This window comes from Labrus bergylta, chromosome 15 (genome assembly GCF_963930695.1).
Source record: "Labrus bergylta chromosome 15, fLabBer1.1, whole genome shotgun sequence".
NCBI classification, from domain to species: Eukaryota; Metazoa; Chordata; class Actinopteri; order Labriformes; family Labridae; genus Labrus; species Labrus bergylta.
The window spans coordinates 11,638,196-11,666,039 of NC_089209.1; the positions used below are offsets into that span (position 1 = coordinate 11,638,196).

The following is a 27,844-nucleotide window of genomic DNA, read 5'->3' on the forward strand; positions in this document are numbered from 1 at the left end:
GGGCCCTGTACAGAAGCTGCGGGCGGAGGAAGCAGCGGAACAGAGACGAGGTAAGCTCTCACTGGGCGCTGATGGCTCTCCGGCTTTGTTGACGACAGGTCTGGTTTTTTTCTTCTTCTGCCTATTAGTCCGTCACACCATCGACATGACGTTATTTTAGATAATTCCCTGCTGTAACATTTAAAAAAAAGACACGAGGATAATCAGTTAGCTAGCCGCTAGTCGTAGCCTTATCGACGAGTTGCCAAGCGGTGGATGGACGGAGCCAGAACCCCTCGATGGTGGTTCGGGTTCAGCTAGTTAGCAAGTCGGTTAGCCGGTTAGCTGATACGGTCCGTGTGTTTTTTTTTTTTTTTTTTTGAGGAGAAGGCAGCAGCAGACACAGAGATCCTTAACTGTGCTCCCGAGCATCTCATTTTAGCTTTTATCACCACAAAGGAGAAAACAATGAAAGCTTTAATGCCACCGCTGACATGTTTTTGATCTGTGGGAGCATCACATAATTCTGGATCTTTATCCCAACATCCAGGATCTTTAGCTAAGTGGAGCTAGCAGGCAGCTCACGGTGGAGGGGGTATTTTATTTTTTTTTGCAGCATTTTGAGTGTCAGTGAGAATCATTTAATATCACTAATGTAACATCCCGACTGGCTTATTTTAACATTCAAGTCACTGTTTTTATTTTGCTGGAGGTGGCTGAATATGTGGTGATCCTCCCCGTCTGTTTAGTTGAATTGCCGTGGAGACCCTTTTTTTTTTTTTTTTTTTTTTTTTTTTTTTTTTTCTCTTTTCTCTTTTCTCTTCTTGTGATGACAGGTGATTTAATCTAAATGTCTTTTCTTTTCCGACTGGACTGTTCATCATTTTTGTTTCCACAACCAAAAGCATCACGACTCTGAACATCTGTTGAGTGCTCCTCTGTTTGCTGATCTCATTTGATAGTGTGAGAAATGGTCAATTGTTTTAGTTCCTGTAATTGTTATATTGTTTACCCCCCCCCCCCCCCCCCCCATTTGGTTTTTACTTCACGTTACCGCTTTGGTCAGTTAATTATAAATAAAACTGGTGCTGAAATGATTCATGATTCTTTTCTATAATTCATCAATTTGTTAAATATCCTTCCGCAGAGCAGGGTAGTCCTAAAGTGATTGCTCAGGGAGACAGGCGGTAAGTGAGTGGTAATTTTAGGAAAGCGCATTAATATTTAAATAAACGGATGTAGGTGGCAGATCAGTGCTTCCAGCTCTTTTACCCGGCTTCTACCTTGACACCATCCTCTAATACGGCTTATCATTTATTTATTTTTAATTACGTTTGTTTATGTGATGGTGGTGACTGTGCGTGGTAATGACACCTCTTTTCTCTATTATTATTTTTTTTAAAGCAGTCCTCCATGGGATCCCTGCAGCGGGTTGAAAAGGCAGACTGGCTGACGTGATGACGTTACTGGGAGCAGCATCTCTCCTTCTGGCACACAGCTGATGGAGAGGATTCCCTGCTCCTCCTCTCTCACAGACGGCCGGGGTCGTATGAGGAGGACGTGGAGCCCAGAAATGATACACTGAACTGGACAGAAGAGTTACTTGCATCAACTGGAAGCACTGGGACCGGTTGAATGGAATGGAAGCCTTGCCTGTTGATGAGTTTACAAGAAAAAGCTTTTTTGGTTTTGTCGATAGTTCTTTTTGAAAAGCTCACGAGTCTTGAGTCTGCCGCAAGGGATTCCTAAATATTTTTTCCCGCACCCCCCATCTGTTGCCTTGTCATAGAAACAGCATCAACGAGGTACTTCCCTGATCTAAAGCATCAGAATAACTTGAATGAGTGCCTTTTGTTGTGTACGCAGCCCATTGGCTATATGACATCTTTTATCCAGCAATGTTAAAGCCCTGTGTTTTGTGACCTCAATTTTTCACCTTTTTATTATTGAAAATAACAGAGTGAAAGCGCATTTACTATGCACCGTTGTCGCTGTCTCGCATCCGACACAGAACCAGTAACCTCAGTGAAGGAGAGACGCTCATAACCATTTCGACCACTCTGACAAACTTCTGACTTCCCTCTGAGTGATTATATTTTTGTTTATTATCCACGGGGTTGTGAAGACTGCTGCAGGGATGTTCGCAGCCGTGGAGCACGGCCCGGTCCTCTGCAGCGACTCCAACATCCTGTGCCTGTCCTGGAAGGGCCGCGTGCCCAAGAGCGAGAAGGAGAAGCCAGTGTGCAGGAAGCGCTACTACGAGGAGGGCTGGCTTGCTACTGGGAACGGTCGAGGAGTTGTCGGGGTCACGTTCACATCCAGCCACTGTAGAAGGGACCGACCCACCCCGCAGAGAGTCAACTTCAACCTCAGAGGGCACAACAGCGAGGTAAGAGCTTCTTTATGGTAATGATTTATGGGATGATTGTGTTGAAATTATCAGGGAAACAAACTCAAATCTGTGTAAAAATCAAAATCAAATAGTGTCAGAGGGGTTGTTGCACTCAAATTGTATTGGCCTCGTCACAATAATATATCATCAGTTTCTTAACTAGTATTTTTTAATGATCCACTACTAAGCCCTTTATATATAGGATGCAGCGTGCAAATGACTGCAACTGGTATCAATCGTTACTGGTGGTTAGACTCTGGTTTACCAAAAATATGATTGAAAGGTACACCCATAGAAGTGTTCCTGTTACATGATCACATTTTTGTAAGAATAAACCTTCATACTCAAGTGCTCTGGTTTGACACCCTATCCATTTAATCTCTTAACTGTTCCCAATTAAATGATTTAATTTCGGCTATCTTAGTTTCACTATATCCTTAAACGTTTTTCAAACACTGGTGTACTGCGGGCATTTTTTTTAATGCAAATACCAGTGAAGCCATGTCAGGGTCGGTCATAGCCCCGCTGTGTATGAATATTCCACTCAGCATGTAGCCGTGCTGGCACCAGTGGAGATGGCACACAGGTTGCGTTTTCTCTTTTAGTGGGTGTAGCTGTTGGTCAGATGGAGCAAAGTGCTCTGTCAGCATTCCATAAGGCAGCTGAGGGGAGAGTGGATGAATCCCTACAGAGAGTGACTGAAGCGCAGCAGAGACGTCATTTAATTCCACCCAGTTGAATGTGATCTAAAACCTGAAATTACCTCTATCGTCGTTGTGATCCACGAAGTGTGGAGGTTTAACTTGACTTGATCCACCTTTTGAAATTCACATGATTTGTGTTGTACAGTTCCCAGTTGGAGTTAAAGCATTGTATTGGTTCTTGTTGCATGTCTTTGTACCTGGGTCCTTTTAGGTGTTGCTGATTGACTCAAATTATAGCCTAACAGATTATTATGTGTCTTTTATAGTTTGGATGACATTCCACTGAGGCACTCAAAATTAAAACAAAGCTTTTTGCCACATTCTTTATTCATTTTGTTCCCACTGTCTTGCCTTCATTATTGTTTGTTTGTGTTTTAATCCTGATTGTTCTGCGTTGCTGTTCTCACTTTTTTGCGCCTCACTGTTTGTGCGTTCCCAAAGTAAAAAAAAAAAATGTACCTCTAAATTGCATTCATGATTAATACAAAGTAGATTTTCTTTTTTGGAGCTTTTCTCTAACGCTTATAAGATGAACAATTATGTGATGATGTGATTCAAGATGCTTTGCACAAAAAAAGTTAATAAAACTGTGTGAAAAATCCCAGTGGCAGTAACAAAAATAGTAATCCTGGTCCCCACTTTTACTCCAGATTTCATATAAAGCAATAAATAAAAGCTTTGGGAAATGCAAAATCCATCACTCAACCTCCCTATGCATAATTAGAGGATTCTGGCTGTGGTGAATATCACACAGAATAATGAATTCTGACAAGTTCTGACAGATCTGTGCACTCACTAAGGTCGTTTTCAATTCCACTTCTGTTGAGGAGAGGATGCTTTTTGCATTATACTTTCAGACCGATCAACCAAGATAGACCCAAGAGTTGGAACTTTACTTTTTCCAGTCCTCTCCACATTTCAGAATATGTTTTAGAATAGGCATAATCTCCTTTAGCCAATGTTTATATCCTTTTAATAATCATTTTTGAAAGAGCTGTGCCAATACGTTTGGGTAACCTTTCCTTGTCTTGAAAAGCTGCTTGGTCAGCAGTTAAAGCAGTCGCATCCCTTTACACTTCTGTCCTTTGTCACGTCAGTGCTGTCATTGAGTACTTGTCCTCGTTGGTGACGAGTGTCCTTTCACCTAAATTAGCTGCACTCACGTTATGAAAGAGCCCATACAAAAAGAAAATCCCACATAAACTCAATTGTGTATTACTCCAGATATGCAAAGATCAATACTCATGCCAGCATCCTTTATCTTCGTGATTAGTCCTGGTGATGTATAGACCCAAGTGTCCCATGATCATATTAATGTGAGTCAGCCACTCAACTGATTTGTCTTTTGGACATGGCCCAATACGGCCAATGAAGTGAGTTAAGACTGGATCTTAAGCTGACATATATCTGGTAAGAGGACTCTCTTGTCCTGCTCCAGCACCTAATCTGAAGTCCCTCAGGATCTTCCTCAGATAATTAAAGGTTTTTGTAGGTCCAATGCCTGTAGTGCATCTCTGATAAAGGTCTGTGCTCCTACCTGTGTCTAATTCCCCCATCAGCCAGGGTAAGAGATAATTACAAGCTAACAGCTTCAAAGAGAGCAAGGTGTGTGTGGAGCCATGCTCCTTTTGTTCTATCTCCCACAGCCACCTTTTCACAGAGCTGAGTGAACTGCTTTGTATTCTATGCTTCATGTGTTCATGGAGCTTGTTAGCTTAGCAGAATTTTTGTAGTAATATTTCATGTTGGCATACTTTTGGTAATACATTTAATAACCATGAACACAGATATGTGTTTTTGTGTGCATTTATTTGAACTTGGTCAATCATCATTTTGGCATGTTAACACTTGTTGGAAGGCAGATATTTAATTGGACAACGGTATGTTGGAAATGGACTTTGATTATGGCAACAGATAGAAAACATATTTCTCTAATACTAATCTGTTATAAGGGGTGTCACCATTCCTTTTTTTTTTTTTAAATCAAACATTGTTTGAGCCAAAGTTTTTTTTCTTTTTTTTTCATCACTTAAATCAGAAGTTGGATTTGTTCACCATCACCTTTTTGAGCACATCTAAAGGAAAGAAATGACACAGCAGTAACACTAATTTCTACACAATGTGATTTCAGTATAATACTGTATTCTCTTGCAAATGCCATCAGTGCTTAACAAGATGTTTCAATAGAAAATGGAATCATAAATATGAGAATGGTGTCGCCCCTACTACTAATATAATTTCTGATATATTGAAATATATGACGTGATATGGAAAGCCTCCAAAAAGTGTTTCTTATCCAAATGGAGCATCTTTGGTAGTTGAGAACCACAGAGGTGTCGTATATTGTTGACATGAAAGTACAAGAACAGAAAACATGCATGTATTGGAGAAGAATGTTTTGAATTTTGCTTGAAAAATTGACTTTATAATAAGTCTGTTTAAAAAAAAGTTGCTAATTAGTCACTGGGTTGATGGGATTTGTGTTCACACTGTGTTGCTTGAATGTTATTTCCACAACATGGCTGTATCAGTAAACAACTGTTATATTACACAGAATAACAGTTTAAGTCAGTTTGCTTGACACGAAAATCTTTAAAGACTAAAAATAAATCCATCAGAAGAGTAAAAATAGTTATATTTAAATTAATTTGGTCTCAAATATCCTGATACTATTTTTATAGTGTTATCTAAACAGTGCTGCTGACCTGCCGTGTCATTACACCTCGCTCTAACACATTTAGAAATAGAAGAAAGGAATAAGTTTTGCGTCTTTTTCTGTACCTGTATATTTGAAGCTGCAGAGAACTCCCAATGGGACGCGCATCAGAATAGATCAATGCTTCTTTTGACAACCTGATGCTGAACAGACTGAGCAGCCAGTCACTAGGATTCCATTCATTCTCTGTGAGAGCTGAACATCTGAGACAGGCTTGAATATATCTGTCAGCATGTTGACATGCAATGTTGGCTGTTGCAAAGGTTTTGGGCAAATTGTCTGTCAGAATCCTGTCAACTGATATTTCTGCTTGCAATGAAAGCATACATATATCTCGCACTATGTGATGGAAGTACTGTTATTTCCGCTATAGGGAAGAGCAGTTTCAGCTTCTTACAGTTGGGTAAAATCCTGGCATAAAGCTTGTTAATTGCTGCATCATAATTGGTGTATTTTTGCTAGAGTAAGTAGATGTTCTGTGTGTCAGTACACAGTGTCTCCTAGTTCTATATTGCAAGAGAAAGTAGAACATAAAGTGACACTCTCAAGAGGGGATGTGTCCCTTGCTGCTAAAAATATGCAACCTTATGAAGTCACAAGACATTTCGTATATGTGTTGTTGCTTCTTGGACTCGTTTTAAACAATGGATGAGACTTTGATTGACGGCTGAGTTCATACACACCTTGATATCACTCCCTTGTGGGTACTTAATTACCTAAATGCAGGAGTCCCTTCTATTGCTTTTCCCTTTTGTAGCCAGATCCAGGCTCTTCATCAAGGCAGGTTAAACTCATAGAAGTTTGTGGCTTAACTGAGCTGCAAATTGATTTATATCTGATCCAATGGTTGTTGATTTAGTGCTTTGTTATTCCACACTATTGAGACATGAAGGCTTAGTTTTCTTTGGAGACGTTACAAAATGCAGAAACATCTAACTTAATAGAGAAGTCTAAGCACACTGTCTTAGCAATTATCTTATCAGAATCATCATCAGAATCAGAATAGGGGTTTATTGCCAAGTACATTTACACACACAAGGAATTTGACTTGGTGCATTGGTGCTAAACAATTAACAAGGAAATAACGCAGAACTAGCAACAACTTAAATAGTATATATGGTGTTTTTTAATGCTCCTGTTTAGGCTGTTGTCTCTGAAAATGTTAGATATTTAAAGATCATAGGGAATGAATCACTCTGTAGATAAATCAAAAAGTAAAACCACACTTTCCTCTCATTTTCATGCGTGACTTTGTATGCGCTTAAAGTGGTTTCTCATAAATAAACCAGCTAGTATTCCTGAAAGAGGTTTGTGTGGGGAAAAAAACAGCACTGATTTGGGACCTTTTTCAAATTTGTGGAGAGGAGAAATGGGATCCTGGATCACTTTTTAAATAAAATGTCTGTTCATACTTAATTGGGATAGTAATATTAGATTACAGACAGGCAGAATGCAGCACCATTTCTTCAGTGCTGAAGAAATGTTTGTGGAAAGGCAATGACTATTAAAGGGCAGGGTTGCACTTCTACCTCAGTTTACCTCAGTGTTCCCCACCTCTGCCTCCATCACCATCTTGTTTAAACCTTACAGTGGTTCCTGGTCTTGTCATGCTATCTTTCCTTCCTTGAAACCCAGTTCTCCATCCCCCTCTTTCTCCTATCCTCCACTGTTTCTGTCATTACCGTCACACGTCCTTTTCATGAGTATCCTCTTCTGCTTACTCCTCACCTGATCTCCTGACATGAGAAGCCCTGCTCAGGATTGAAAGTACATGAACCCATTCATGTTAAAATGCTCTCACCAAATGTGCTTAGCAGAAATGGCTTTGGTGTGCTAATCCATCCTTTGAGAGGACATGTTGCATAACACTCCTGTCTGCTGCTTCCTCAGCCCCAGGTGTACTTCATGTGTTCATGTGGCCTTTGGCACTGTGCAGGTTCTTTTATGCTATGAGAAGCATTTGTAGTCGAGGATCAGACAAAGATAGGGTTCAATTTGCTTGGAGTTGTATTAGCAGGATAAAGCTCCCTATTCCATAGAACAATTTTGTTTACTTAGAAAAATAGAAAGCACAAGATTTCTTATTTTGTTAAATGTTTTTGTATTTTGAATGGTGTTTATAGAGAATGGTGTTTTAGATTTTTTTTTTTCAAGGATTTTCTCAAGATTGGCAAAGACAAAATTCTTAGTGAATAGTTGGTAGGTCTGAGTTTTCTTGCCATGGCCACCTTCGTTATCCATCATAAACTGACTAAACAAGCCTACGAATAGCATCAAACTTGTCACTTTAGCTCAGAATCACAGCCACTGATAACGGGTTGAATGCTATTATCAGAGATATCAATATTGTTTAAAGTTTTAGTACATGCTTGCTCTACTTGTAAAATGTTCTGATTCTTCTACGTCTCCTAAAGGTCCTGTCTCAATAACCTCCCAGTCACACTGCAGATCACTCAGGCTCTACTTCTCTCATATTTGCCCTCTTCCTTTTGTATCAGCACAACACAGCACTTTTTTTAATTGAGTTATGGCTCTGATTTAATATCTTGTCAGTTCACGAATCAGGACAGGGGGAAGAGGAGGAGGCAGAGGTAAAGGGCAGAGTTTCTTCTTCTTTTTGCTTGCTCATTCTGGATCTAATTTTATAGTTTGCCATTAGGCCTTGACCTTTTAATACATTTCTAAACATTAGTAGTCAAGTGTCAGCATCAGCAGTTGTATTTAGGTTGCTTCTACTTATTTCATTTTAATGCAGCCTTTATATTTAAAAAAAAAAGTGCATTTGTACTTTAATTTCATCATGCATGCAGGTTGTAGAGTCACGAGGGTATGTGCAGGGAAATATTTTTACATTGGACAATAGTAGAATTGTTTTGCTAATTTATACTTTTTAAATACTGACCTCCTGCATTACCAGTTCAGCTTGCTTATTAGTAACCTTTTGCAAAAATAAAGTCCTTTGCACCAGGGACAAATGACCCATATGCTCTCGCCTACATCACTGTGACTCTGCACAGTCACAGTGTCCTCTCACTTCTGCTGACTCCAATGCAACCTAAAGCTGTCCCTTGATTTGATTTGGTCTTCTCAGTTAAGTTGCTAGGGTCAGCTCAGCTCCCTGACTCTTAAGTTCCCGTAAAAGGGCCAGGGCTGCAATGACAACAGCATGGCACCACAGGAGAGGGGAAAGTGCCAATTTCCTGAGCTGAAGTTGTCAATGGCCTTGTACTAGCAAAGGACCGTATTAAAAGGATCACATACATGAAGCCTCCTCTTCTCTTCCTAGGTTTATGTCGAGATGGGATGAGGATTAGCTAAAGCATGTGGCTTTAGGCTTCTGATGATTGTAATTGTGATTTATTAAGTCAACATCACTAGAAAAGGTGTCCTAATATACTGGATGCCAGCATGTCTATAGTTTGTGCTGGTCTTCAGAATAATTATTTAGTAATTAACACATTATTTTATGTTTCTTTAATCATCTATTACGGTTTTTTAGCAAAACTAGTTAAGCAATTTGATGGTACCTGGGCATTTCCATACACTTTTCCTACTAGAGGCATTTTAGTAATCAAGGTACTTGATAGTTTTGAATCGTTTCAGCCCTACCCTGCTTTTTTGTGTATGTCAGCATATCAGCTATTAAGTATTGCATACAGTTTCTATTCATCATGCAGCCAATGAAACAAGAGCCTGTTTGCTTCTTCTTAATTGGCCCATGTGAATTTGAGATATCGGCTTGAACAATCAAAACAAAGACTGTTTGCTTAAATGTAATTTTATGGTTTCAGCACCTGGAGTACACTGATACACATCCCAGTGATCTTAGCGCTCCTTGAATGCCTCTTGTCCAATCAAATAGCTTGGTCAAAACAAACTATTGTGTAATTTTCACCATGCAGAAAGCGATAATAATTGAAGAGTTTCTAAGACCTGTATGTGTTTGCATACATGCACGTGCCTCCCTGTCTGCGATCCCTTTGCCCCTAGCTGTCCTGTGGCTTCTCACCCTTATCCTGTCTGTCTACCTCCATGTGACGTCTGATCTCCCCGATTGCCGCGTCACAGCAAGGTGCTCAGCTGTCCCCTCACGGGATGCCTGACCAGCCTCAACTAATCTCCGGACTGAGCTAAATTTACAGACACAAACACAGATTATTCTCACCTTTTTGTGGCTTCTGTTAAGTGTGCAGTGTGCACACGTGCAGACCAAAATCCCTTCTCTTCCTTCTGTTTTTTCTTTTGTTAGTGTGAGCACAGTGTATGATGATGAAATCATTCAAACTGCATTTTCTAACTAATCCAAAACCGAGTGTCTACACTGGCTAGAACTGAACTAGGTTGTATAATGCTATTCAGAAAATCCTTTTGGCTCCCCATAGGTTGCAGACAGTGCATAAGTGTTGTATCAACACGGTTTTATATTTCCCAAGTGAGATCCTTCAACAAGGAAATTCGTCTACTTTGACGGTACCTCTACAGAAGCTTGTGAGCTTCAAACAGTGAGCACTACTGCACCAGGTGACCACATATGCTAAATGATAGATGGCCACTTTTAATGATCTGTGAATATGGTTAACTCAGTCATAATGATATAGAGACCTGAGCTGCAGGCTTGCAACAGGCCACATTCTCATTATGTCCTCTTTCCTGTGGCTTGCCAGCTGGGACGCACCTATAGAGGAACATTAGGATTTATACCACTAGGAGTGGGAGTAAAAGCATGGTAAATCTGGATCAGTAGACACCTTTAATGCTGAGGGAGCAGGGCCAAGAGAGCTATGAATCCTACTGTTGACTCATTACGCTGCAGAGTTGCACGCAGTGTATTCATATAAACATGTTTGTGTGAGATAGATCCCTGTAAATTCACTGAGGATAATCCTGTCTTCTATCACTTTTATGACATGTAACAATACAAAACACAGTGACAAATAGTGAACTGTTGAGAAATCCTGCTGAATAATGTTGGTTTGTACCTGGAGTTTCCTCAGTATTGCTACTGAAAATTTTAGTTTCTCTTACCCATTTATAGGAGCAAGCGCAGTGCACTAAAAATACAACATATGTAGCTTATCTAAATTATTAAAACCTCAAATGTCTTGTCAATCTAGCCTGCAAGTGACCTACAGTGTAACTGTCATCCAAGACATATCTGCCAGAATGTTTTTTTGACAGCTTTTCTGTAAGGAAAAAAAGCATGTCCAATCCATCAATCACCAACTAAACTCATTGTTACCAAACTCTGTTCACAGAGCCACCCTCTATAACCAATGAGCTGGGGAGTATCCCCATTACAACTATGTAGGAAATGGAAGTAATTTGACCTGAAAGTAAGATCATCATCTATACCATGAGTATTGTGTTTGTTGCTTTTGTTACTTTTGTCTGGGGAGAAGAGCAAGACTCACTGGCTTATCCAGCCCTTAGCCACTGATCTGTTGGACTTTCCCTCAGAGAGAGTAAGCCTCGCTAAAACCCGCCCTGTGCTCTGTGTTTGAGCATGTTGAGCCCACGTGCAGCGCCCAGCAAAGAGCAGAGCTGCACCCTGCTCAGGATTATTTTCCTCTGGGAATAGGCTGAGTCACGCTACAGAGGACCAGACAGATGGTGACACAGACAGAGGAGGGAACTGGATGGACAATAATGAGCGACACTGACAAAGAAAGAGGTTATGAATAGTTTGATCTATACCCCTCTCTGCCAATGATCAACACCTTCCATCTCTGCAAACCATTCCTTTTGGCTAATTATGTGCTGTGTCTTTGTTCAGTGATCTCTGGGCAAATACAGAAACCCATGTACTGTGAGTCATGGTGTAAGAGGCAGTACAGTTAAATATATCTCTTGGGACTGATTTAACGCTTTCCAAAAACATATAAAAATTAAATGAGCATTGAAACAGAACACCAGCTATTCATTGTTCACTCACTCTGACAAGAGACAGTGTGATTTGAATCTTATTGTCTGGATATTCGCAGCTCCTTTGTAACTTTTTCAAAATGAGGTTAACCCACTTTGTGATATTTCCGTCTAGTTGGATGCTAAATTTAGCTCGTTGAAATCTGGGATCTTGGTTTCTCTTTTTCTGCATTTTAGGCATTTCAGCTGACGCTCCGATTTAGAGCGACTTGCAGTGAGTGTGCAAGGAAGGGTGCAAAGTCTGGATCAAGGGCACACTGACAAGGCACTGTGATCATCTCTCATTATCTGTTGTAGTTTAGGGAGCTAGGTCACAGAAAAGGCCACTGCTGAATTCTTTGTCTTCAATAGTACTCGAAACGAATGAGTTTCATTGTATGTCTCTCTGAAAAAAGTCCAGTGTTTCAGAAAAGAACACCGTCAAGGACCTCAGACAATGGCTCAGGCAAATGACTAAGTACGATCTCTAATCATTGCATTTCTTTCTGTGTTTTTCTTTCAGGTGGTCTTGGTGCGATGGAATGAGCCCTTCCAGAAACTGGCCACCTGTGATACAGATGGAGGGATCTTTGTTTGGATCCAGTATGAGGGCCGCTGGTCTGTGGAGCTTGTCAATGACCGGGGAGCACAGGTAAAATACATTACACAGGGATGACACTATAACAAAGACTGCTGTTGTGAACCCCATGAATTAGATTAATTGTATGAAATTGGTTCTCTTCTTTGACAGTGGAAATTCAGATACATTACTATTCTTAATACAATTTCTGTTAAAGTTATGCTTCGCATTTAAGTAGCAGCATGGATCCCAGTATAAGCAAAGCTTAACAGGCATCCAGTGCAGAAATAATACTTCCTAAAAATATTATGGTTTCATGTCCATCACATTAACCTGTACCCCTGTAAGATTAAGCTTTATTCATGTACATGTCCCACCATATTTTGACTAACTGTTTGACAAAGTAATTTACCTCCTAACCAACGTGGAGTAAAAAACATTTGACTTGTTGATTTGAATAATAACTGCCCAGCAAACACCCTGGATAGGCTTGATCCATCAATCATTGTGAACTTCTGAGCGGAGTCTTAACAAATCCTGACAGCACATTATTCTTTTTGTAATTTAATTTAGTTAGCTGATGACAACCGAAGCATTAACCTTTCTCTTAAAATATGTAGCCCATACCGTTTGAAATAGCTCCTCTTTTCTTTCCCCTTAAGGTCAACATTTTAATTAAAGTGCAAAGGTATAAATTTATAGTGACATTAACAGATGCACTCGCTATTTATGGCATGATATGACCCTTTACTATTACCAGTCTGCTTCAGGGCATGTACTGTAATTTAACCTATTTAATCATTTAAATAAAAATAAAAAAGATTACCGGTGTGGACTCTGGAATTCATAGTTTTGTTACAGTATTAACAAAGTCAAACTATTTTGGCAGTGTGTTAAATGCATGCAAATGAGTGCACCAGAGCCCCCTGAAAGACCTGGAGGCCAAGATGGCATCTTAAAGTTCTTTGTTTTATTTGATAAACAGCCTTCTGTTTTTAACTATGAAATATACCATTTATCAATTATTAATATAGCTGCCATTTAATTTTATGTCTATATTTTTATTGATCACATTATTGAAAAACAAATCTGGAGCCTTATTAGTGTACACAACAAAAACAAATTTAGTTGTATACAAAGATGGGTATTTCATTCTTCCAATAATTTGTCTGCTGCTCTGCAGGTGAGTGACTTCACCTGGTCCCATGATGGCACCCAGGCTCTTATCTCGTACCGCGATGGCTTCGTCCTGGTGGGATCAGTGAGCGGACAGAGACACTGGTCCTCTGAGATAAACCTGGAAAGCCAGATTACCTGTGGTATCTGGACCCCTGATGACCAGCAGGTAACACGAACACAGTCACATGTTTTTGCAGAGTAGTTGTGGTTAGGACATATCTTAGCACCATGCCTAAGTAAGCTGATGGATGTCGAAGGCTTAAGTATGTTGACTTGTCATTCAGAAGGCAGGGACAGGCCCTGAGGGAGATCATCTTTGAGTGAAAGCAAGCATCCTCTGTTTTGAATGTGTTGTGGTTTTGTAAAGCATGCATGTCATTACATTTTCAGCTCAGGTTTGACATCATCAAAGTTTCAGTCAGCATATATGTCTCTGTTCATTGCCTTAACCCGTGTATACCTATTTCTCCATGTTGTTTTACCTTTCTTGCATTACTCTAGGTTTTTTTTTTTTTGTTCTCCATCTGTCATCTCCTTTTTTATTTTGAAGTGTGCCTCCCTTGTTATCGTTTCTCTTCTGTTTTTGTTTCCGACATAAATTTCTGTCATGCATTTCTTAATTACCCTTTACTGTTTCTCTCCAGGTGTTGTTTGGTACGGCCGATGGACAAGTGATCGTGATGGACTGCCACGGGCGCATGCTGGCCCACATTCTGCTGCATGAGTCGGACGGCATTGTCAGCATGTCTTGGAACTATCCCAGCTTCCTGGTGGAGGACAGCAGTGAGAGCGACACTGACTCTGACGACTACTCCCCACCACAAGGTAAGCTGCTCAAAGTTCTCCGTAGTTTCTTCAGGCTCACAACTAAATATAGATGTGATTTGTAGAATGGAAGGGAGGGGAGGGGGGCTATTGGGGGTGGGCAATCTAGAGAAGTCCAGCAGTTTCATATGCAGAAATCTCAGCGCAGAATCAGGCAGATTTGGGACCATCTTTAAGCTTCTAACCCTCTCTCCAGTTTTTACTGCTCAATGAGCTCTTCCTCATGCTCTTAGCCAGTGGGTGGGGAAAGATTTCCAGCTAGGGACACCAGGTGGGGGCACAAGTTATACATTCTAGATATGCCCTATATTATCATTTGTATCTGCAGTCTCCCCTGTGTTCTCATGAATATTTTAGACTCGGAACAGGTATGAATACTGGTGACAATAAACTAATAACGTCTAAGAAGAAGCCGATCTGAAAGCCTGTTCAGATGTGAACTTCTGAGTGATGGTGCCAAACATTGCCACTCATTCTTTCTTATGTTTTAACGTTTTTAGCTTGATGAGCTTTGCCTTGCCTCTTTGCTTTATTAGCACATTAGACAATGTACTCCAATCATTCATGTTTTTTTTCTCATTTTCTGATTGTCGCTGCAAAACAGAACACATAGCAGGAAATCATACTAAAAGTGTTGATAGTCCTACATTTTTGTTTTTATTCTGAAGTCTCATTTAATCACATGAGTTTCTGTGAGATCTCGTGTCTGTGTAATCGTTACACTACAAACAGCAAGTGTGTGGTCTCCCAATCGGTTGAACCCCCCCTATGTCTCCGGTCTCCCACATCTTTAAAATCGGATAAGATTTGAAAATCGTCTAATGTTTGGCTAGCTTTAAAAAGACTCTGTAATATTAATGCTGATCTCACTGGCTTTTGAGTCGTCTAAGTTTGTGTGAAGGTGACTGCTCAGCTACTTTCCCCTTTTCTACCAGTTGTGGATTAGGCAAGGAAAACCACAATCAAACCAAAGAGTGTGACTCATTGGGGGGGAGATGCGGTTGAAGACTGGAGGGTGGGAAGTGAAGGAGAAGCGCTGTGGAAGAGAGCTCACTGAATTTGGGCTGACGTCGCCACTGGACCTCTCGTTTGCTCTTACTTGTGCGTTAGCTGTAGCCTTAGCATACACTGTGTAAGGGTGTGCGTCACTAGACTCCTCATGTGCATCACACTTACAGTAAGCCCAAGTGCACAGTCAGAGCCTCCAAATGGAAATCAAATATTTTGTCTTGACTGAAGATGTAATAAAGCAAAACTGGCTATTTGTATTACAATGCAACTGGACTGAATTTTATTAAGACTATGTCTTTAAGTTTAACTGGAAATTTAAGGATATAGCCCACACGTGATATAACATCAGTGACATCTTGAAAAGACAGACTTGCTTCTGAAGTGTAGAATCCCCTCCAACTAAACTTATATCAGGATTTTCAGGATTCATACACCAATGCCACTATAGATGTCCAGTGTTTATCTGGGGAAGTAGGACTCAACCACATGCATATTTTCCCTTTTGAAACTGGATTATCTGTCCTGACCCTCCTGCTGCTTGCTGTGTATTCCCACTCACGTAATGACCTAATTTCTAATGGTTCCCGTTTTCTGTTTGTGCCTTCTTTTCTCTCCAGCTTAATTTGTCCCAGTTGCTTAGACTGTAGAGTATCTGTGAGGGTCTGTCCTACTCCTGCTGTGTCCGTCCCCCCCCCTCACCTCACCATTGGCCAAATGGTTCAGCTGAAAAGTGCTTGCCTTAGCTGGAACAGTGATTATGCTCTAACTCACTAATTAAACCAGCCGATAGTAATTGATTGACTCCAGATAGAAATAACCTCTCAAGTCGACAATCTGCCTTTCCTTCCACCTGTCAGATTTCTCTCATGATACATGGTGATGACCCATTATCACTGCTGTGTTTAAAATATGTACTGCCATTAAATCCCTGAGCAAAGTCGGTGTTTATGTAGTACCAGGGGGCACCATGGAGTTGGCTCTACAAAAAGGAAGACAAATCAACTTTTATAATCTATTTATTTCAGTTTTGCAGACTTACACAGAAAGACGTTAATACAGTGTTCATATTTCATTGTGTTTGGTGACTTGAATACAAACTGGGCTTTGACTTTTCTTGTGTTAGAGTGAGAGGAGTGTAGATTCATGCAAGTATCAGCTGATGGCTATGGTGGACAACAAGATATAGTCCTTTAAGTCATGTTCTCACACACACACACACCCACACACACCTTATATCACAGACTGTATATCCATTTTACTGATACTGTTTGTATCAATGTTGAAATTGTAGCTATGTGTAGAGGATGCTATACATTATTGAGATGCCTGGTGATTTGTTGGGCTGTTGCAGTTTATATTTAGTTATGGCTAAGTTAGGAGCAAAAAAGTGAAATAATAAAGTTACTGATCAGAAAACTGATCCATGGCACAAATCTATGATGCGATCTGAAGTGTGAGATCTGTAAGTCATTCTAGGCAAATGGTTACTATTTTGGGGCTTTAGGTCAAGGGTTTAGCAGGATAATTAATTTGTGTTGGTATTTGGGTCATTACACAAATACTCAGGGATGTATTAATGGAAAAAGGTATCGGTGATTGACTGATTATGTTTAATTTATAGTAGCTTAAGCTTTCAGAGTATGCTACATGTTTGAAGCTACAAATGCAACATTTTGTGTGTAATAAGCCTGACTTTTTCTTTCTCTCTGTTTTGATTAAAGTCTAGTGTACAGTCAATTGTCACATTTTATTACCTTTACAGTTGTGCAGTAACCCATTCCTAAAAGTGAAAAACTGCAATTTATAGTTTTTCCAAAATGTGTTTAAAACTAGAAGTCTCCATACACTGCCTGTCTATAATGTGCGTGTTGTCCTGTATCTCTTCTCAGTGCACAGCCAGAAACCACTGCTGACTGTCAGCTTCACCTCTGGAGACATCAGCCTGATGAATAACTATGACGACCTCTCTCCCACCCTCATCCGTACCGGTCTGAAAGGTGTGTGGGTGTTACCTCATTAATGCATGCCCAGGTGTTCCTGCAACCCTCTTTGTTGCCTTCTCTCTTTCTCTCTTTGTTAAAGTTGTCTGTTATCTCAACGTGCATTCTGGTGACTGTTTCTCCTGTGACTTGTGCTGTAGATGTGGTGGTCCAGTGGTGCTCACAGGGGGACCTCGTTGCAGTGGCAGGGATGGAGCGGGCCCTCCTCTCCCCTGACTCCAACTGTCCTCCCCCCACCAGGAATGCCATTGTAAAGTTCTACAATGTTCGGGGCGAACACATCTACACACTGGAAACGCCAGCACAGGTGATCAACTTTCACAGTTTCAAACTTGGAATTCGTCAAAAATCTAATGTTTGTAAAATTTTGTCCACAAACTTGCACATTATCAATTTGATTTTTCTTCTTCAATGATTGGATAACTATAATATATAGGTTTAATCACTGAATAAAGTGTCTCTTTAAAGTAATCAGAAAATTAATAATCTAACTTGGAGTGAAATCCATTTTATAAAACTTAAATTCACATTGGAAAGGTTTGGTAAGTTCTGAGAACATTATTGTCTTGTCTTTATTGTTTATTATTGTCCTTGAATTAAATAAAAATCACCAACTGTCAAACCTTTCAATAAAAAGCATTTGATTATTTGAAGATGTGCTTTGATCAAGGTCTGCCCAGCCATCTTACATAAGCATGAAAATGCTTTTCTTTTTTTTTTTTAAACTGTTTCTCTCTCAACTCAAGAAAGAATTCACAGCAATGACTGTCAGAAACCTTAAAATTGACCAACCTCTCATGCTGGACAATAACCTTTTGTAAGGATGAGGGCATTATGAAGTAAATGTGACAAAGCAGTTTTAACCTCTCTCTCTGACTTGTCTTCTCCACCACCCTGCAGCGCCCCATCACTACGCTGTGTTGGGGTCACCGGGACTCTCGCCTGTTCTTGGCATGTGGCCCGGCGCTCTACGTCGTGCGAGTGGAGCACCGTGTTGCCAGCCTGCAGCTCCTCTGCCAGCAGGGCATCGCCACAGCAGTGAAGGAGGAAAAAGATGTTGCCAAGCTTACCATGCCTTCTCGCCTCTGTTCTTACGTCACTACTGCGTTCGTCCCCACTATCAAGGTAACGCAGAGCAGGCGGTGCTACATCCATTAAAGCCACAAAAATAAACATGAAGTGATTGCTGTTAATGTACCTGATGCATACCAGTGTAGTCATAGATGTCACTGTCTAAAAGCAAGTGAGGCACAATTTGCATGAAATGATCGGAGGCAAAAATATATATTTTTTTAGCAGAAATGAAAAAGGTTGTGACTTTCTGTTCTACACCAAAACCCAGTATTTTTCTCTATCAGCCCCCCATCCCAGATCCCAACAACATGCGGGATTTTGTGAGCTACCCAACAGCTGGGAACGAGCGTCTGCACTGTACTATGAAGCGTACGGAGGATAACCCTGAGGTGGGAGGGCCCTGCTACACTCTGTACCTGGAGTATCTCGGAGGTCTGGTGCCCATCCTTAAAGGTCGACGGATAAGTAAACTGCGTCCAGAGTTTGTCATTATGGACCCAAAGACGGATGGGAAAACAGGTAAAACTCAGTTTCATATTGGGAACCTAACTGAAAGTAAAAATATTCCTTTAAAACCGTTTCCTGTTCAGCTTGAGCATTCTACAGAGTAACATCTGGAAGTCATCTTACCTAAAATATGTTATGGGGGGGGGGGGTTACATTTATATATATTTGACTGTGTCTTAATCAAAGTTAACTGGGTTCTCAAATAGGACTTCTGAATATTTGCCTGCTGCAGTACTTTTCCGGTTATTTGAGTTTCTTGAGTTGGCACTTAGAGAGTGAGTGTGTGTTTCAGTCACATAGAGCAGACTGGGCCCATGTTAATTAAAAGCTGCTTAATGGGGGCTCTTATGGCCTCTGGGTTCCTCATAAATCAACCTGCACACTCCCCACGCAGTGATAAATGAAGCCAGCCATGAAATGGTTCCAGCCCATCCACACTTTAATGTCTATCAAATAAATTAACTTGACCTAAAATGGAGCAGCAGTGGTCCACAGACTACGTGAATGAGGAAAAATAATTTAAACAAGAAAAGCAATGTTTTGGATCGACAGGGTCTACGGTAAATGTTTAAATGCTGAAAGAAAGGGATTGGAGTTGTTAAGGTTTCTACAAATTTATTTAACAAAATACACATTTACAAATTTCTGCTTTCACAAAATTGACACCATTCTTTCCATCCTTTTTATTTTATTTCTCTCCTCAGATGAGATCTACGGAAACAGTCTGATATCTGCCATGGTTGACAGCTGTAACTGCTCAGACTCTAGTGACATTGAGCTGAGTGATGACTGGGTGGGCAAGAAATCTCCAAAGATATCCAGGGGCAGCAAATCCCCCAAACTGCCCAGGTAACCTAACACCTAACCCGTGTGAACTTCATGCGTGCATGCCATCTTTCCCTGATATTTCTTTTACTATGTGTGAGACTTTTTCTGGAGCTCAAACACTCCAATATTCCATAGATCAAGTAAAGGCAGATTTGTGGAAAATATCATAATTATTCAGTTTGAACTGTGAAACAAATATTTTTTCAACATTTAATTTCCCCCATAAATCCCACTTAAGCATTCTTCATAAAGATACTTTCTCGACAGCAGAGAGCCAAAGTATTCCCTGGTGTAGTTACTCAGTCCTCCAACAGCATGAAATACACAAAATAACTTGGCGCATTTATTATTTTGTTTAAAATTTTCCCAAAGACTCTGCGGTAAGAGAATGTACTCCTTTTTTTTTGAGTTTTTTTCTAAATTATACTCAAAGCATGACAATTGTTATTTATGTAAAATTCCAGTGGTCCTTGAAATCATAACTCTCTTCTTGTTGTAACCCTTTTTTTTACATCCACTTCAGTTTTTAATAAAATGTTCTTCTGTTGCCTTTTGGTTCACTGCATGCCTAAACCTTCTTCTTTTATTCGCTACTTTCTCTGTAGAGACTTAGTTTGTCCCTTTACCAACAGGATCAATATTGATCCCAGAAAATCGCCCAAACTGTCCCGTGCTACACAAGAGATATCCAGGTCTCCACGGTTACCTATACGTAAACCCTCGATTGGATCGCCCAGCCTAACAAGGAGGGAATTTCCTCTGGATGACATCACTCAGGTAAAGGACATGTTAGTAATTTAACCCTGAATTATTGTTGCAGTCATATTTTGGCTGGTCTGATTGCTTATGTGGGTGTTTTGTTTGATAAGCACAACACATTTCAATTGATTTTTTATTTTTTTTGTAAAGAAAATATTTATTTTTTTCCCTGTATTGTAGCAAAATTACCTTGCTCAGGTTACATCCAATATTTGGGGAACAAAGTTCAAGATAGTGGGGCTGGCCACATTCTTGCCAACCAATCTTGGTGCAGGTAACTATTAAAAACATTTACCTTTAACATCAACCACTGAATAAATATATAAGTAACAGTCATTTTGAGTAATGTTTCATTTTAATTCTTTATTGTCCCTCTCCCTTCAGTCATCTATAAGACCAGCCTCCTCCATCTGCAGCCCAGACAGATGACCATCTACCTGCCAGAGGTACGCAAGATCTCCATGGATTACATCAATCTGCCTGTCTTCAGCCCCAATGTCTTCAGTGAGGATGAGGACGATCTTCCTGTCACAGGCCCTGCTGGTGGAGCTGACGACAACCCTCCATGCACCGTCAACATCCCTATTGCACCCATCCATAGTCCCGCCCAGGCCATGTCCCCTGCCCAAAGCATCGGCCTGGTCCAGTCACTCCTAGCCAATCAAAATGTTCAGCTAGATATCCTAACCAATCCCACTGCAACCCCTTCTGGGGTGGCTGCCAGTGGGTCAGACCAAAGCCAGGACACCATCCTGACAGCCCAGTACACAGTCTCCAACCGGTACTCCAGTCCTGGTCAGGTCATCTTTGGGGGCCTAGAAATGGGTCGCCTCATGGTGGGACCTCCACCTTCTCATCATCCCTCACAACAACAGAGTCACCATCAACAACAGCAGCAGCAGCAGCAGCAGCAACACCACCAACAACAACAGCAGCAGCAGCAGCAACAACAACAACAACACCAACAACAACAGCAACAACACCACCAACAACAACAGCAACAACACCACCAACAACAACAGCAGCAGCAACAACAACAACACCACCAACAACAGCAGCAACAACAACACCACCAACTACAGCAGCAACACCACCAACAACAAATTCAGCACCACCAACAACAAATTCAGCAGCAACAGCAACTCCACCAACAACAGCAGCAACAGTTGCTACAGCAGCAACATTTGCAACAGCAGCAGCAGCAGCTTCAGCAACAGCACATCCAGCAGCAGCACATCCAGCAGCAGATCCAACTCATACAACAGCAGCAGCATCAACATCAGCTCCAGCAGCACATACAGCAACAGCAACAGCAACAACTACAACAGCAGCATCAACAAATACAGCAGCACCTCCAGCAACAGCAACAACTGCATCATCAACAGCAATCACAGCAGCAGCAGCATCAGCTGCAACAACAACAGCACCACCATCAACTTCAACAGCAGCAGCAGCTCCAAATTCAAATTCCTGTTCCCCCTATGTCATCAGGTCAGCCTCCAGGTGCAGCTATGTTCCAGGCGGGGGCGCTGCAGATTCAGATCCCTCATCCAACCACTGATTTAGCGGTGGAGAGAACAGCGGGGGGTGAACAGGAGCACCTTTTGAAGATCAAAAGCCCTCGGCCAACTCCACAGCTAGCTGAGGGTGACACTGTGGTGTTCAGTACCCCTCTAGAGCTCAGCAAGATGAACCCACCACCCCCCTACCCAGGGACAGTAGCTGCTGCTGTGGCTGCTGCAGCTGCTGCAGCTGCTTCAGCCTCCAACGCAGCCTCAAATGCTGCATCTGGACCAGGAGGAGGTACTAGTGGGACTCCTCCACCCGGGGACCTTTGTCTAAAAAAGGGTGAGTTCCCACTTTATTCTTCTGGTCAGCAGCAAGCCCAGTACCCCACACCACTGGGATATGAAAGGATAACAACATTTGACAGCAGTGGGAATGTGGAGGAAGTGTGTCGCCCTCGAACACGCCTTGTCTGCAATCAGAATGTCTACACACTCCAGGGACCTGGCAGCTCTGCCACTCTCAGGGTCACCTCCTCATCGTCCTCTTCAGGTGACAGGAAGATCCAGCTGCCCTATGCCTCTGCCACCCTCAACAGACTCACAGCTCCTCGCTATTCCATACCCAGTGGGGACCCGCCTCCATACCCCGACCCAGCCAATCAAAACAATGCTGTCGGCAGGAACCCTGGACAGAGGCTGGACAGCAGTCTCATCCACGCCACTCTCAGGAGGAATAGCCGAGAGGCCGCACTTAAAGTTTCACAGATTCTGGAACCTCCCAGACCACTGCCTCCTAAGGCCAAAAATAGTAGTGCACTAGCAGCCTCATTCCAGCAGAGGGTGCCAACAGCCTTATACACCTGCAGTCAGTGTAGCACTGGATCCAGTGTTGGAGGCACTGCCCCAGGTAGTGCTAATGGAATAGCAGGAGGAACTATTATCAGACAGGATTTTCCTCCAGGGACTGGAGCACCACACAGCACAGTTATTGTTCACTCCAACAGTGCCACTCCTCTGGCCTCCCAGTCTTCTTACAACCTGCTGAGCTCTCTTGAAGGACCTGGGAGTGCAACAGGAGGAGTGAGCAACAGAGACAGAGCTGATTATGTTAATTCAGCCTTTACTGAGGATGAAACACTGAACCAGTCACTGAGGCATCTAGCACTGGGAGGAAGTGATGCATCAGGGCTGGTTGTCAAACGCCCACCTCCCTATCAGTGGGACCCTGCTGCCACAGAGGAAGTGTGGGTTCCTCAGGAAAGGACCGCCATGCTAAATCCCAGTGGCCCCCCTGGACCACACAAACCACCCCCACTTATTCTAAGCCCATCTCAGCACTTGGATGTTTCCAGACTGCCTTTTGTCCTTTCTCCAAAGTCCCCCACCAGCCCCAGTGCTGCATCTTTTCAAGCTGCTGCAGCGGCTGCCGGCTACCAAATCTCGCTTCAGTACCCTCCAGTTACTGCCTATCCTGGAGTACAGGCTCAGCCAATCCCAGGGTCACCACGCCCCTGCTCCTCCCCAAAGGAGATGGTAGCCCCTGTACCCTTCTCACAGCAGGATGCCACCCTTGTCTTACCTCCAGGTTACCCCACAAACCTGGCAAACCTCGCTTGCTGCCCCCTCCCCCCTCTGTATCCTGGAGGTGGTGCTTGTGCTGGACTCCCCATTCCCCCTATCGCCCTTCACACTCCTTGGGGTACCTACAACTCTTGTCCACCTTTATCCAGTCCTGCAGTGCCACTACCACCCAAAGCCTCCCACATGGCAGTAGACAAAAATGTTCTCTCGCCTCCTCCTCCTCCCCCTCCGCCTCCTCCGCCACCCCCGGCAGAGCTGCAGAATCATGGAGGGTTACAGGAGGCCATGGCAGAGGCTGGGGAGGGTTTTCAGGAGGTTCTCTCCTTGACTGAGAGCCCAGTTCCACAACGATCTGAGAAGTTCAGCAAAAAGAACCGTAAGCGGGCAGATGGGCGTGCAGAGGAAGCAAACGTGCCATCATTGGCCGAAGGGAGCAAGTCAAAAAAGGAAGGCAGAGCTTTAGGTGATTTTAACTCGCTCATCTCCAGTCCACGCCTGGGAGGAAGAGACAAGAAGAAGCTGAAGGGACAGAAAGAACAGCAACTGAAGGCAAAGAAGCTTAGCAAAGCCACTGCCAACAGTGAGTTCCAAGACAGTTCAGAGAGTGAGCCAGAGCTGTTCATCAGCGGAGACGAGCTGCTCAATCAGTGCCAGAGCGGCAAGAAGGGCTGGAAGAGTAAGAGGAACCTGAGGGCAGCCAGTGAACTGGACGAGATCAAATGTCGAAAGGCCAACGAGAAGGAGGACAGAGGGCTTGGCAGCCAGGGCTTTGTGTATGTCATGGCCAACAAGCAGCCACTGTGGAATGAAGCAACGCAGGTCTACCAGCTGGACTTTGGTGGCCGTGTCACCCAAGAGTCTGCCAAGAACTTTCAAATTGAACTGGAGGGCAGACAGGTAAGAAGCATCACTCACTGCGTGCGAATCGTTTCTCTCTTTGTTGCTTTTAGTCTGTTCTCTTAACTGTTTTTCTTTGTTTTTCTACACAGGTGATGCAGTTTGGTAGGATCGATGGCAATGCCTACATCCTGGACTTCCAGTATCCCTTCTCTGCTGTGCAGGCCTTTGCTGTGGCTTTAGCCAATGTTACACAACGCCTCAAATGAGACCTCCCCCTCTCTAATAACTCTGTTATACCTAGGATTAAAATGCAATCTGTTGAAGGGGCACAGTTGTTTGATTTGAGATTTTTTTTTTTTTTTGACATTAATTTATAGAGAGAAGAATAAAAGAAGCCCTGGTCATAGAGAGAAACAATCACGCTGCACTGCACAATGCTGCCACTAGAGTTGGTGCAATAAGCATTGGCTGAATTCAACAAGGACGCCCTCAGATCTCCTCTGTTTGGCGGTCAGTGGCACCTTCAGATGCATGTAGGGCCAAAGAGCTGAGCTTTGGTAATCGTCATGCAAATAAATGCTGCTTAAGCTAGAAGAAGCTCATAGTTACACGCTAACGAATGAGAGAGAGGAAAGGTCACGTGCAGTTTTTAAAACAAAGCAGCAGTAATACTTGAAAACCACACTCTGGGGATCAAAGAAGTTATTTTTCTCAGAGTGCACAGGTACTACTGGGCACTGAAATCCATTGCTGTACTAAATTTCAGTAAAACAGTTACCACTTTGTAATATTGCTTTGCTTTTAGGACTTTCTTAAATGATTTTACATGGCTGAGAGTAGGAGGTCTTTGTTTCCGTTGCTCTCTGCCATTCCTTTTGTTACTATCTTAGTCTATCTCAGCTGGAATGGAGGCTTAGATATATGTATCATTCTGGAGCACTACTAAGAGTTCACACTTTTTAATGTTGTGAAAGGTGTGTCACTGATAAAACACTTGGGAGTGAAGATAGTTTAGGTGAACTGCAGTCTTTTTCATGTGGTTTCCTGAGACTTTGAAGGAAAAATAAATGTTACTCTGCTACACAGATTAATTTATATGTACATTTTGTTTATCTATTCAGATATGAATTTAACATTATTGTCATTGTTTGTGATATACAATCTTTATATCCTGTCAACATGATTTTCATCTTACCTGCTTTATTTGGGAGACTGTTGGCTGAATTTGAAAAATGCTGTGCTGTCTGGTGGGAGGGTCGTACAGAATAGCTTTGACTGACATATCCTGTCCTCAGTGAAAAATCCACATATGGTGACATGGGTGCAGAAGATGTCACCGGGGCCTGGATTGAATATCTCTGGCGTGAAGTGATGTGTCACCTGCTGTCACTTCTGTGAAGTGAGTGTGTAGTTTGGAGGAGAAAGGGAGCTGTCCCTGCTCATAGAGCCCACACTATAAACACATATAAGCAAGGTACAGGAATATTTTTGTATATTTCACCTATGCCATTTCATACTCTCTCCAGAAGTTGTGTAAATACATATCAGTTATATGTAAATGTTGTAAAGAGACTTTGGTGACTTTGACAGATGTCTGTTTACACCTGTCGCCACTGTGTTTTAGTGTAACTTCAGGTGTGGAAACAAGCTGTTGTACTGTTTAACTCAACAGCTACAACCACAAAAGAACAAGTTAACAAGCTGAAATCATTGTCACTGAATCTTTGAAGTCAGAACTCCAATGAAGGATGAAGCTATTGACATTTTCATTTATTTAGCTGACACTGAAATCTTTTTACCTTCTTTCAGACAGTCAAGCTTGTGATCATGTTGAACTACACTGATCAGGGCCAGCTGACGGAGGGGAGGAGAAAAACTTTTAGGCACATAAATTCTATCTGGGTAGGCTATTTAAAGAAGAAAGTAGCCAAATTTGGTGAAAAGGCAGTTTTTCAACTAGTGATTAGGATTACCTCTAACATTTGTGCCAAACCATGCCTCTGCCCAAAATTTATAGTAAAAAAAATGGTTCTAGAAAAGAGCTTAACACAATTCTTGGTAGTAATAAAAGAAAGCTGTCACTTTGGACCAGCTCTGTTTTGGTCTTGGGGTTATTGAGATTATTTAATTCTTTAGTGCAATCTTCTTATATCACAATGTGATGCATGTCTGTCAAAGAGGATTAAAGGGGGTTGAAAAAGAATTTCAAAAAAAGTCTCTGCTGATCGTGAAAAAGAAATTAAAAGAACATTAGCATGTCATAAAAAAATATCCATCTTTTTGTGTTAGTTGTGCAATATTTCTTTGGGAAAAAATCTTTAGTCAACATTTTTCACCACAGTTTGCTCTGTTCTTTTCAGCATCTCAGTTGCTGGTATGTACATTTTATTTATGAGATTATTTCCTCAAGGAGATAAAGTATCTATACATACTGTATATTGTGGAGTTTTTTTCCTAAGCATTTCTTTGTGTTCATGAAAAAATTGTAGCCCAAATTGTGAGATAGGAAGGTGGGGTTATGTCAGGAAGGTAGGGAAAGGGCTTTTTTTTTTTTTTTTGTGAAGTTTGCATTGGATGGAAAAGATGTGAATGAGTAAGTGCCCGGTTTAGTGTAGTCGGTAGACTAGTTATGTCGAGTGTAACTGTCAAGTCAAGGTGTGTATGTATTCAACTGTGCAGTCTATCAATCCCATCAGTGTTAAATCTCTTCTCTTTAAACGTGTGATCATGGCTTCTTAAACATACACACACGACACATTGTTCACATAAATTCACAAGTTTAAACCACTGAGTTCATGTTCAGAACTGCCTGTGGACTTAGGTGAAGGATTCTCTTTAAAAGGATTTCATGAGATGAGCTGTTGTAGATATTGTAGGATCTGGCTTTTCTTTCGAAAAGATATGTGCTTTGTCATTGTAGATGTAGACTTAAACGAGAAAAACACTTGAAAAGAATCTGAGTCTGATTTGGTGACTGAACGTTTATAGTGAATGGATAGCAAGGCATGCCATGTAAATTATTTTATAATTGTATATGTCACGCATCTTTTGAATAAAACGTCATTGTTTCAGAAAATGGTTTTGTTTTTGTCTCTATTCATATTATCACGGTTCAGTTCAGTGAAGGAATAATTTACACAGCCACCTTTTTAAGAGTTTTCACAAGATGAGTCCATTGTCTCAAAAAGGGAACAATGTTACACAAAAAACGCACATGGAACTTGTACTTTAAACAATGGCTGAGTTCAATGTAAGTGTCCCTGTATGCAGTGAGCATTTTAAATACCAAGGCCTTGTAACAAACTAACAAGTTATTACTTCTGGTAAATTTAGGTCTAGCTGAAAAGTATTGAAAGTAAATATTGATATTTTAATAATATATATGATACTATAATGTACATAATCAAGTGACTCTTAAATATATTGTTTCTTTCTCTCTCTCTTCAAAGCCACCTGTTTG

General features: G+C 41.6%; 1 protein-coding gene across 4 annotated transcripts; it reads left to right on the top strand.

Annotated features, from left to right (window-relative positions):
- tulp4a (TUB like protein 4a) lies at positions 1-27,460 on the top strand. 4 transcript variants are annotated; one of them, XM_029277139.2, is made up of 15 exons: positions 3-98; positions 1,384-1,784; positions 2,105-2,368; positions 12,216-12,344; positions 13,456-13,617; positions 14,096-14,276; positions 17,177-17,284; positions 17,428-17,594; positions 18,188-18,412; positions 18,646-18,880; positions 19,573-19,717; positions 20,302-20,473; positions 20,636-20,729; positions 20,840-24,441; positions 24,534-27,460. In XM_029277139.2, exons 3-15 carry the CDS (start codon positions 2,117-2,119, stop codon positions 24,648-24,650), a joined length of 5,589 nt encoding a protein of 1,862 aa, XP_029132972.2. In that variant the 5' UTR covers positions 3-98; positions 1,384-1,784; positions 2,105-2,116; the 3' UTR covers positions 24,651-27,460. The 4 variants fall into 4 exon arrangements, with proteins under 4 accessions (XP_029132973.2, XP_029132972.2, XP_065819776.1 ...); XM_029277140.2 differs by having other exon boundaries at positions 1-50; positions 1,384-2,368; XM_065963704.1 differs by having other exon boundaries at positions 1,384-2,368.
- Positions 27,461-27,844: the final 384 nt, after the last annotated feature.